The sequence below is a fragment of the Azolla caroliniana genome, unplaced genomic scaffold (genome assembly GCF_043228905.1).
Source record: "Azolla caroliniana isolate FFs.n. ecotype wild unplaced genomic scaffold, voAzoCaro1.0.p SCAF_14, whole genome shotgun sequence".
NCBI classification, from domain to species: Eukaryota; Viridiplantae; Streptophyta; class Polypodiopsida; order Salviniales; family Salviniaceae; genus Azolla; species Azolla caroliniana.
The window spans coordinates 19,946,434-19,959,767 of NW_028230449.1; the positions used below are offsets into that span (position 1 = coordinate 19,946,434).

Here is a 13,334-nt window from a genome sequence, read left to right on the forward strand (position 1 = left end):
AACAGTATATGTATGTGTATGTGTATGTCTATAACAGTATATGTATGTGTATGTGTATGTGTATGTGTATGTGTATGTGTATGTGTATGTGTATGTGTATGTGTATGTGTATGTGTATGTGTATGTGTATGTGTATGTGTCTTTGTGTATGTGTCTTTGTGTATGCGTATGTATATGTATATGTAGAGGAAAGATTGAGAGAGCATGGCCAAGCTTCACCATGGGTCTCCTAATCTTGATCTTTCCTTTATATCACTTAGCCATGGTTTCCTCGTATTTTCTCTGTCATATACATGCTTGGTGTTCACCATGACCTATGCTACAACATAGGTGGGGTTTCGACCCACTCACTCGATGAACTACCTCGCCATTTTGGATGATTCTTGGTCTCACCCCCCATGCTCTCTATTCTCTTTGTCTGTCTGATGCATAACTTCCACCTATTTTTTCACCATGCACTAACTCGTGGATTCTGTTTTAGTGTTGCAATCGTTGACTTTTTCCCTTCGAAATTTATAAACACAGCCCGCGTCACAACCATTATTATCTTATATTTTTCCCAATATTGCAACTAAATCTTGTAATGCTTTTTCCTACTTAGAATGGCTTGGTAACCTATAGAATGCACTTTTTCATAAGAGGAAATTTATTGTTATTCATTCACATTCCTTGGCATAGAAGATATGTTATTTAGATTGGGATAATTGGTTTGAAAGGTATTGTTGCAAAATGGAGGGAAGAGAATCTCATGGTTGTGATTTGCCCATAATAAAGCTAATCATTTAGTAAAGGAGCTATACTCCTTGCATGTTTTATGTATGTATGGTTTTTCATCTAAGCCCATCCATAGTGGGAAAGGTTAGAGATGTCATTGAATATTATTTCAATACATTAATCATTACCAATAATAATGTTTAAAATAACTTAACATCCTACGAAAACTTTTGTGCACGAAGATAGAAAAAGGTATATTTTGAAAAGGTGATTTTGTTAGCCTTTTTGCATAAGGAGTAATTTGAACTTGTGTTGAAATATTTCAGAAGTGCACTTAACCAATCTTGGCAAGGTGAACCTTGACAACCAATTTCCAAAAGTTCCTAAACCTTATGAATGTTGGCAAGCAAAATGCAAACCTAAATCGCATCCCCAAAATTTTTGTGGTGCTACTAAAATTTTGTGAGCAACATATTAACTTCATTTCCATCCAATTCCACCTTTAGTTATAGTCTCCACCCATGACTAACATGTTATGACCTCACCCCAATCCCATAGTGACATGCAACAAGAATATCACTAACATAAATGGCCATAATATTTAAGGGTAGCATGGAATACATAGGATCTTTGAACCACTAGATTATTCCTAAGGCCATATCATATTTCAGATAACCAAGATTCAGATTTTAATATTGAATCATGCTAGATGGTATGTCTTCACAACCCACATGAAACCTCATAGAGTATTTCATAAAGCTAGACAAGATTGTGAAAACGTTAGACTATGAAACTTGTCAAACCAGCTTGTAAAGTGCTATTATAAATTATATTCAAAATTCACTTACAAAGGAGAATATTTCCTCAAAGTAATGTTATGACACCATTCTTTACTAGATATTTAGGATTCATTCGAAAAGCCATGTTTTGGGAAGCAAACTACTACCGTGCATGATAACAAAACAATGTATGTACACAAGGTGAGGTTATGAATGAATTAGGTGATAAGATTCAAAATTGACCCTTGGATATGTCACAAGTAGTTGCAAATTGTTTTACTTCAATGCATATATGCTGTGGTTGCCTATGTTGGTGATTGATGTTATTAAATGCTCAACTACAAGTAAGATTATGACCCATTTTGAAATGAAGAGTCTTGCAAAACAAAGGAACTCCTAGCCAACAAAACAATCTTGTTCCACAAGATGTCCATACTAACCTAGGTTTCTATATGAAAAGGACAGGCGGAAAGCTTAATGATGGTTGAATACATAAAGAGCATTTTTAGCATTGAAGAGACTTTTCAAAAACCACGAGGAGACGACTAACATGCGTAAATAAAACTAATAAACTTACAGAAAGCCCCCAAAATTATACATGGGATGAACCTTGCGATGCATAATGATAGTCATGAAACATATGTAACTATGAACTGCTTTTTCTCAATCATTCAATTCATCCATTGGTTGTCAAAAAGAAGGCAAGAACTGCAATGCCTAAAGAACACGTGATAACAATAGAAGCCGCAATATTAATAACAAATCGAGATGGCTGCTTCTCTTTGCCATTATCCTCGACCTGTTTTAAAAGTTCCCTTACAACATTCATATCTCCATCTTTTGCCGCTTGCATTATTCTACTCTCAAGTTTAGCAAGAGTATGTAGTTTGGCTTCTTGAGCCTTATCTTTCGATGTCCAAATAAAGCTAGTAGACCTCCAAAGTAATATACCCATGTAAATGCCAGAAACAACATCGACACTATAATGATGGCGCTCTCTTATTTCCCGCTGTGCAGTGTGCAACACAGACAACCAGAGAAAGACGGATGTCCAACCTGGATAAGCCTCCTGAATACCAAAACAGATAAAAACATATTTTAGTGAGTTCGTTTTGTAATTCCTTGTTTTCTACTAGTAGTATTTACATGCATGCAATAAAAGTCACAACTCTATATACCGTCCATGCCATTGCTGTCAATGAAGACACAAGAACATGCCCACTGAAAATAAGGTCATTACAGCCACCACCAGCTCGCTTGAGTGTAGTAAACCAAGATTCTTCCCCACTGGATTCCTGTGGCCTCAATAAATTCACTAGGAACTGCATACTTCCCCAGTTTGGTATATATTCAGCTGGATATTCTCCTACAGCCGCTGCATCAATAAAAGTGACACAAAAAGAAATTTCTCTTAGATGCATTTGAGCAAAGATGATGATAATCTTCCTATATGCATGGCACAATGCCCAGCATAAACAAATAATTAAGAAGAGAGACAATAAAAAAAATACTTGCCGTAAGCCATGTCTTGTGTAAGAAGATCTCGAATTCGTTGGGCATCTGTTGCATATGGTGTGTAGAACTTCTGAGCCCATGGATGTGGATGCCTCGGAATATTGAACCTTCCCTGCGCACACCATGGCCGGGCTGAAGGAAGTATGGTGGCCACAAATGTCATAACCCTCAAAAGCCGCCCTACACCCATGCTAAACATATACCTGGCAGCTAGGCCTAATCCAGGGGCTTTGACAAAATCAAAGAGGACAGAAAACGCAAGCATGAGAAATAGCATCATATAATGCTGCAGGACAAATAGGTGTGCTCGCAAGATCTCCACAATCATAGATGGAAGCCTCTCATTCAAAGCAAGCAGGAACCATTGACCTGTATCTGGTAGGGGAGCAGTTTCCCTGCATTGCAAGCAGAGTCATCAGAGATATAACACTACACACTTGTAAAACAAAACATAGAGCCAAAGTGCTTCAACAAGTAAAAATGCATTAGTAAATCTGAACGAAGGCAGGTAGCAGATCTTTAAGACTAGTGACACAATGCTATGTCAATTCAATAATGTATTATCACATTACATATAACAGAATATAAAGCTAAGGAAAACTTGCAATAATGTTAACAATGCAATCCAACAAAACAGAAGAAGATGAACAGTCTCGCTCAAAATGAGAAGGAATGAATACTACTTCAGGCCAATTTAACCCACAATGTTGAACCTTTCAACAAAATATCACAACAGGAAAATACATGTATCTGTGCATCATTATCTGGAAAAACATTTCATCCATATGTTAGTGAGAGCTGTATTCCAAGAAAAAATATTGTCTGCTGTAAAAGATATGAGGAGATTGATGAGGGGTATCCGTGCTGTGATTTTACCAACACCACCATATCAACCTATTTTCATAAGCACTCACTGGTGAAGTGCATTTGCTACAGCACCCACATTTCCGCCTTGGATTTGCTATGACCTCTGCATGGTCAAGATGAAGTGAATGGCATTGCTCATAGTCAACAAAGGTCCTTTGCGGATAACGTTTATTCATTGTACAAGTGACCAAGATTCCATATTTTATATTGATTTTATGAATGTCATAAGTGACCAAGATTCCATATTTTATATTGATTTTATGAATGTGACAATGCTCCCTTTTGACTAACTACAAACCAACATCACTTGAAAATAAGTCTGGGACTTTAAGAAAGAGCAAGTCGCCAAGTTCAAGTTGCAACATAAGTCTTGGAAAACTTCCTTGATTTTTTTACACTTTCTGCTTAGGCAAGCCAATACACAAACAATGGGCATGATTGAGATTGTGCATGAGGACAAAAGGAGTAAGACTTACCCAAAGCTAAATGTTTAGCATTATTATGTGCAAATTTCATGACGGAATGACAATTTCCTCCATTCGTTTGTTTTTCATTGAAAAGCACCAAGTATGGCTTTGAGTTCTTGCGCAATCTTTCAAAGTTTCCTTTAGCATGCACCAAGCAGGAAGTTGGGAGTGTGGTTTACCTGGTAACTTATTTATTATGTGAACAAGGTCATGGCAGTCTTACTGCAAGACTTTTCACGCTCAAGTTGGTTCATTTCATTCAGAGATAGTTGAGGTAAGACGTCAAACAAGAATGTATGCATTAATAAAAATAAATAAAGGTTGAACAGAGGAGGTTGACCAAAAAGGAGGAAGAAGGTCCAGGCCGGGATGAGTGAACAAGTGAGGTGAAGCAGAAAACACAAGGATGTTGTGACGCCTGCACTTAGATTAGGTGAATAAGCAGGTTTACAAGATTAGGGTTTAGGGTAAGCAGCAGTATAGTGGTTAGTTATATAGATGGAAGTCCAACAAGTAGCCAAGGCTGCTATAAAGGTACACAATTTGGTGTGCTAAGTATTTAGTTATCCTGTGATCGTACCGTGTGCCATATTGAACACGTCCTAGGGCAATTCAATTTCTAGAGTTGCGACATGTTATAAATGTCTAGTGGTTTGGTGGTGAATCCCGTCTGCTTTGCCAGTGATCACAATTCAATTAGAATTTCTCACTGTGGCTATGATTATATGGATTGAAATAGAGGATTACTTGCTCCTCACTAATATGTGCCAATAAAGCAAACTTTAGCTTTCTTGTAAACAGTTTTTGGTATTGCAGCTGTCATAAAAATGGGAAATGTGTGCATATGGAAGACCAAATTATAACTTCTCTTTGTATTCACAGATCTATGGTGACCAGTACTGGAACAGAGATTACTTGCAATTATCCATATCTCAAAATGGATCTAATAGAAGAAAAATTATAATCAGATACTTCCATCTGTAAACCACCCATAAAACAAGCATCCTTCTGATGTGGCGACCCCTTCTACTTGATACAGACATCAATAAATATATTGTTGTTGTATCCATTCAACCCTGAGGCAGATGACAGGCATGACAATCACAAAAATGGGGAGTATAGACAGAATATATATATATATATAAGTCCATTTTAAAAATTCTCTCCGTTCTAAAGGAAAATAAACAGAAAACATAGAAACTCTTGTTCCCGACCCATCTTTTATCACTAATAGAATTGGTTACAAAAGATGGCATTTCTGACATGATACTTTCTTTTATATATATATATATATATATATATATATATATATATGCACACATACCTCCCAGAAAAATAGGAGATTTGCTTCATCATGTTGATCGAAAATGACAAAGAGGAGCAGGGGACATGACATAGAAGACTTACTGGTGCCAGGAGAGGCCGAGAACAGAAGTGACGAATTGCACTGCAATGGCTTCAATGCAGAAGGCCAGGAGCATGAAGGCAAGGGATGCGAGGAATGCGGGGGCAGCCCGGATCTCGTGAGACCAATGGGGGTAGAAGGGTGCCCGGGAAGCTGCCACCACCGCCAGTACTGCCCACAGGAGCGGCTGAAGGCCGGAATGGAGGCCTGGGGCAGTGACGCGGAGGTAATCGACAGCCACATACAAGACGGCCACGGCCCCAAGCATCGCACGTGACCGCTCATTCTGCTGCTTCTTCTGCTTCACCTCCTGCTGTTGTGGCTGCTGATCCTGAGAGAAAGAGGAGGAGGAGGAAGAAGAAGAAGAAGAAGAAGAAGAGAGCAAATGATCCTGCTCATCGTCTTCACCATCTCCGCTTCTTCTCTTGGCGGCCCTCCTCCGCATGAACGGCTTCAAGAGCTGCTGTAGCAGGCCGGGCCTGGCCATGGCCGTTTCCTTCGTTTAACAACAAATTGCTCTGTTCCTCTCTTTTTGTATGAGAAGGAGGTATGTATGTATCTATATATGTACATACATGTATGTATCTATATATGTACGTATGTATATGTATGTATGTGTGTGTGTATGGGTGGCTGGGTGTTTCTGTTAGCGGTTAAAATAGAAGTGATTGGGAAGGGAGACTCGAGAGGGGAGGAAGTAAAAGAAAGAAAGAAAGAAAGTAAGTAAGGAGGCACACGCATTTCATTTGTATTGTATGAAGTGTGAAAAGGGGTGTGTGTGTAAAAAGGCATGGCATGAGATGGGATGGGATGGGATAGGATGGCATGGCATGGGATATGATGGAATGGAATGGCATAGGATGGCATAGCATGCCATGGCATGGGATATGATGGAATGGAATGGCATGGCATGGGATAGGATGGCATTGCATGGAATGGGATGGGATGGGATGGGATGGGTTGGGTTGGGATGGCATGGCAGGGGATGGGCAAAGAGATATCTCAAATATTTGTGAAATTCCTAGCCCCTCTGGAGCATCATGATATCGAGAAATCTTCCACACCCACGCTAAACTCTCTTTACACTAGATATAGAAGTGTTCATACATTACCACTGTTGTCATTACAATTTTCAAGAGTGCGGAAGGAAGTCCAACCAGTATGGGAGATATTGAGTCAAACCATTGTATATTACATCTGGAAGGCTCGGTGCTCTCTTGTTTTCCATCAACTTAAAACACCAGCAGTTGAAGTGGTTTCAAAAATTTGGTTACACATAGTTCATACTTTGAAGGGTCAATTGGGATGGTATAGTTGGAGATTCGAAGGCTAAAATCGCTCAATGGCATGAGTTTCTTATTATCTGGTCAACTACTCCATTCGTGACAGCCAATTACAACACTCATTGGCATTTTCAACCGCCGAAATGGTTGATCACATAAAGGTTTAAAATCTTGTAAAATGTTTATACTAATGACAGGATATATTTTCTTCTTCTTTTTAAAAAAAGAAGCTCTATTTACACTTGAATTGATCCCATTTCTCCCGTAGTACTCTAACGGACAAGCGTATGCATAATGACAAATGTCATTGAAGCTTGACTGTTGTTGAAGCCTTAAATGATACACATCCCTGGCACTTATATTGAACTCACTTGTGCATGGCTTAAAATACAAGAAGTGTGATTATATGTAATGGAAGAGTTAATGGGGGATGAATCTCACCTAATTCACATGTACTAAGCATATGATGTGATTCATGAAATTATGGCTTTGTTTAGTGAGCTAAGGTATTATGGCTTTGTTTAGTGAGTATGAAATTATGGCTCAAAAAATATCATAAAGATTTTCCACAAACTAGCAATTCCCTTTCGTAGGAAGGAGACACATACAAGATTGATGTCTATTTTGATCCCATGGGTCAAATTTGGCCTCCTCATGGACAAAAAAAATTATAATTCTAGTTCCTTCTACAAAATCCCATTAGTAGGTGGGTGATGTTATGACTTCATTATACTAGATTGAAAGACATTGACTTATGTGAAGACTCAAATGAGTTGAAAGAAGTACTTTGAAGATATAACTATGTGTTTCCCAACGGCATTGGAATCTAATGTTCATGTCGAGGTTAGCAACCATCGTATGAGTTTCTTGTTATTGCAAATATGTGGATAGAGGGCTAGTACATTGTTCACTCAACATAAGCTAAAGTCTTTCCAATAAGAGGCCAAGAGAGGTTTAGTTTGTGCTAGACCATATTTGACTTCACCTTGGTAGAAAGACAATTATTAGCAAATTGGACAAATCGTTCAACTCCCTCAAGATTGTAGACGAGATGTCTGTACTTTAAAGTCTAAAACGTGCCAACCCATGGCGTAGAATAATATTGTCTTCATATTGGTTGAGAGAAGAATACCTCATGAATGGAGTTCCAAAGTATGTAGAGTTGAAACTTTGAGGGAATCCGAAGTTGATTGATGTGTTCAAATACTCTAGAATATTACTAAATAATAGATCTCAGAAGTCAAATGATTGTTGAGATGGCTAATGTAGAATCAAAGGAGCAAAACTACATATTTCTATTATAAATAAATATAGAACACGGTAAGTACATAAAATAAAACCTAGATAACGAAAGTAAAGAACATATGCAAAACCGTAACATGTACTGTCTTAAACAAATCAATAGCGAGAAGATTAAAAAACAATGAGAAATATACATAAAACAAAATAATAATAAACACCATCTTAGAAAATGCGCCCCTTTGAAACATTACAAGTAAATTAAGTAGAGATGGAAAACATTCCATATTAATGGCCCTTGAAAAAATTGTGCCGAAGGAAGGCGATCTTATAAGTGTGGATACAACATGTTTTTGATTGGGTTAACCAAGGTAAAGTCTATTGTACGACAATGTGGCTCATGTAGGAAAACCCTAACAACAAGCCATGGCAAGAGCGAGAGAAAACCTACATTGCTACTTATATGCACATCATCAGCACCATCTTATTTTGCTTCAAATTTATTATTATTTTCCTTAAAAGAAGGTGCAACATGTTAGCTCGTTGTAGTGGGGTTGCCGACCAAAGTTAGCCGAAAGAAAGAAAGAAAGAAGAGAAATATTAACATCTTCTAAGACCAAATCTAGCCCATGAGACAAATGGTTACAAAAATGGTATGTGTACCCAACAAAGAGATGCGTATGAGCTTGATAGAGACAACATGAACTTGTGGGCCAAATCATTCAACCAAAGACTCCATATTAGTAGGTCAACGAAGATTGAGTAGACGTTTTGTTGGCCGAACCCGCCAGCCAGATTGTTCCACCAAAGACCCCATATAATTAGGTCGACTGAGGCGAAGTGGATGTGTTGCCAACCCACTTAACAAACGGTGTGAAATAGAGAGAGAGAGAGAGAGAGAGAGAGAGAGAGAGTTGGTGGTCGAGGAACCATGGAAAGATTGGTCATTTGGTAATGGGAAATCGATTTATGTGGTGCACGCTAATGATGTGTACCATAAGTTGGTTGAAGGTAGAGCTTGGTTAGAAAATAAGGTGTTGGATACATTGAGCATTACTAGAAATGTAAAGTGGTGGCGTAGAGTTTTAGATGCATGGTGGCAGTCTCATCTTCCATTCTGTGCAAAGGTGTTTCTTGGGCATGCCATAGTTGGTGGGTTGCCTTTGGCAATGGCCTTAAAACAAAGACATATTTCGAATGGGACATGTTTTTTCTGTACGGTGTTTGAAGAAGATGCCAGACATAGGTTCATTACATGTTCAGTTGCTAAGGCCATTTGGGCGATTATGTAAAAAATTTGGGCATCTATAACAGGGAATATTTTGTTACCTTATAAATGGGTTTTTATGGATGAGGATAAAGTTATGCCCACACCATCATATAAGGTGGTTTTTGATTACCTTAGATATTGGGGGATGTGGTTTGATTGGACCATGAGAAATGAGTTCTTGTTTGGTGGACTTCATGGGATAATACAACAAATCCGTAGGATGAAAGGGAAATTGATTTGGCAAATTTCACAACTATGTTGTATGTGGATCTTGTCCCAGGAAGAGATAGACTTATGTCATCTAGTTTTACAACACTTGAGAGGGTTTCCCTTGCACTATCACTATTTATGAAGTAGCGAAGATAGCAAGGGGTATATTATCATTTTGTTTTAATAACAAACATTGATTTATGAGAGAGAGCCCAACGGATGTAGCTCAGTTGGTAAGGTTGCCCACTGGAGACTAGGTGGTCATGGGTTCAACCCCTACATTCTACAGTGGCATCTAGTGAATATATCTCTGGCATCTAGTGAATTAAGAGATATATATGAAGTATATAATAGAGAGAAGTGAGAAAATTGGGTTTTGAACCCAAAACGTAGTGCTTGTAGTGTTAACAACATACCACTAGGGTAAGCTACAATAAAAAGAGAAAGAGAGAGAGACACAGACACTCTCTCTATTTGTCACTTATTGAGATGCCGAGAAGTCGATGCCGATCCGACCATAGGAGACATACATACATACAAATGTATGTATGTATGTAATGTGTCTCTACAAAACTACTATTTCTCATTCATTGCAGAACTAACAAGAACCAAATCCTCATAGCTCCCGGATGATTGGGCTTGGGTCTTCCTGTCTGCTTCCACAGCCAAGCTCCTCAAGATTGTCTCCCCCTCAGGTTCCAACCCAACTCCATTTCCTTCTTACAACCTGTAAGGATGAGGTGGAGGTGGAGGTGGAGGAATTCCCACATGACAGGATGTCCTTGCTGTCCCTCATCAAATCATGCCGCAAAGGCAAGAACTTGCAGAAGGCGAGGCGCATCCACGCTTGCATGATCCTCGATCACCGAGACTTCATTGCACGGGATGCCCACATGGCCACTACCCTCATCGCTACATATGCCAAGTGTGGTGCGCTAGAGGAAGCTACACAATTGTTCAACCACCTGACCTTGCGAGATGTCGTGTCTTGGAATGCCCTCATCACCGCCTATGCCCAGAACGGCCTCTGCTATGAAGCTCTGGAATGCTTCTGAAACATGCCCAGCTTAGGTGTTCGCCCGAGTGCGGTAACTTTCGCTTGCATTTTGAAAGCAAGTGGCATTGTTGGAACCCTCGAGATTGGGGAAGATGTTGATGCCGAAGTGAGAAGGCAAGGATTGTTGCAAAAAGATGTTGTACTTGGCAATGCATTGGTGGACATGTATTCCAAGTGTGGTGTGATGGAGAAAGCACAGGGAGTGTTTGAAGAACTCCCGGTAAAGAATGTTGTGACTTGGAGCTCTTTGATTGCCGGATATGTCCAGCTTGGACTTGCCGATGAAGCATTGAAATGCTTTAGACAAATGCAAGATTCTGGGGTGATCCTGGATGAGGTAACATATGTGTATGTTTTGAAAACGTGCGGTATGCTTGGGTCTCAAGAAATAGGGGAAGGTATAGATCTCACGGTTAGAAAGCAGGGGTTGTTGCAGAGAAATGTTGTGCTCTGCACTGCATTGGTGGATATGTATTCCAAGTGTGGTGCACACGAGAAAGCAAGGAAAATGTTCGAGAAGCTTCCTATGCAGGACATCATATCTTGGAGTGCCTTGATTTCAGGATATGCCCAGTCAGGTCAAGCAAATACGGTTTTGGACCTTTATAGAAGGATGAGGGGTCAGGGCATTGTGCCGAATGTGGTCACTTTCACTGGATTGCTCACATCATGAAGTCATTCAGGCCTATTGAAGGAGGGTGAAATACTGTTTGATGAGATGTGTGTTGTCTATGGTCTCGTACCCTCAGTGGAACACTACACATGTATGATCGATCTTTTTGGCCGTGCAGGACATTTTGACAATGCAAAAGCCTTGTTGGACAAGATGCCACACCGCCCACTATTCTCAAGTATATTGGGTGCTTGTAGGAAGTGGAAGAATGTGATCCTTGGAAAATGGGTATTTGAGCAATCAATACGGCTGGATAAAATGTGTGCTGCCACGTATGTTTGTATGGAAAACATTATTGAGAGTGAAGAATAAAGCAAACATGAAATACCCGAGGCATTGTCATATGTCAATGAGATTGTAGATGTATTCATCTTTTGTATTTTTCTCATACCCATGTATATAGGTAAGCATAATGCCTAGCTGGAAGAGATTTGATCATAACTATCGCAAGAGGGCACAATTTTGCATTGGGTATCAGAAGCCCTTTCATATCATTTAAAGGAGAAATTTCTATGTTGCATGTACTTTAAGTAGTACATCTCAAAGGCCAGAAATCATTTCAGATTATAAAAAGGAGAATTCTTTATGTATATTACATGTACATTGATAATACATTCAGAAGGTTTGTCAAAACACACTTCCAGATTTGTATGACTGCCATTTGTTGCTCTATCGTATATCAATGATAAAGAAGTGCAGGATTCAGCTGAATGCTGCAAACTGTTGCCACATTTTTGAGGATTGTAGTGATGACAATTGGTTTGTTTTGATATTGTTCGACGTGTCAAGAGTCATCACTCTGCTGACTCAACGACTTATAGGTTTTTATGAGCAGTGTTTCTGTATGCGATGTGTGCATGGCGTTGGAAGTAAGAACATGAGAAACTTGTGAACAGCATTCCCCATTTCTATGTGGTAGATTCATCTTTGAAAGGGGAAGGAGATGCTGGATTAATACAAACACTTTACCTAACCATGATCACAATCAGATTTTCTTCTTGGATTTTCATGTCGCAAAAGTTGCTGAAGCTCCCATATCAACCATATATAGTCATCGCACCTGAAAAATCTATGTTGTACACAACACCAAACTGAAGGTAGGTAGGCACTAAATATTTTGATATGTACATAACTATAGGTGGAATTCCTATGGGACAGAAAATGATGAACATACACTATGGTTAATTATATTTATAGTAGACTTGTTAGCAATTGGATGATAATTGATTACACATGTATATATGATTTGTGAATATGAAAACATCGTCAATGACTAGATTTCACATTGCAACTCAACCAAGGTATATACGAAACTTGGTTTGCGATGCGTCCTTAGTCTTGGTGGAGAACTTTGTAGTTGCCGAAATATTAGGCCTAGTGTGGACACACAATATTCAAGCTCACACATGAACAATACCCCAGTCTCTCCAAAATCTCTCTTATATAATTAATGCAAACACCAATGTCTTACTAATCATTATCATTTTGGTTCTTATGTGCCTTACATTCTTAATCTCTTTATATGTGAAATGTGCTAATTTGATTTGTTCATGTGGACCAAACATCATATCAAATGCTGTATATATACTGATTCAGCACAGTTATAAATAAATGTTCTAATGACTACCTTGTTGCAATGAACATACTCAAAGTCATTAGACATGAGGTAATTACTCCATGGGTGTGTATACTTCTTCATGTGTTCACACCTTGTCGTGTGTATGGTTCTCCATCAGCTTGTGACAATGCACATGTCTCTCGTAGAATAGTATTGAGTCTTGATTACAAACATTCAATGGTGGAACCCATCGGATCATCTCCCTTGACACATGCATTTACGTAATATGTTTGACCT

At 38.9% G+C, this 13,334-nt stretch overlaps 1 protein-coding gene and 1 pseudogene across 1 annotated transcript; one reads left to right on the forward strand and one right to left on the reverse strand.

Annotated features, from left to right (window-relative positions):
• Nucleotides 1–2,136: 2,136 nt before the first annotated feature.
• Nucleotides 2,137–6,269, reverse strand: LOC147855809 (Sphingomyelin synthetase family protein). Its single transcript, XM_087330695.1, has 4 exons — nt 5,750–6,269; nt 3,009–3,403; nt 2,672–2,868; nt 2,137–2,562 (listed from the first exon to the last, which is right to left on the reverse strand). The coding sequence occupies exons 1-4, from the start codon at nt 6,232–6,234 to the stop codon at nt 2,170–2,172; spliced, it is 1,470 nt and encodes a 489-aa protein (XP_087186821.1). The 5' UTR covers nt 6,235–6,269; the 3' UTR covers nt 2,137–2,169.
• Nucleotides 6,270–10,807: 4,538 nt separating this feature from the next.
• LOC147855810 (pentatricopeptide repeat-containing protein At1g08070, chloroplastic pseudogene) lies at nt 10,808–11,479 on the forward strand (annotated as a pseudogene).
• Nucleotides 11,480–13,334: the final 1,855 nt, after the last annotated feature.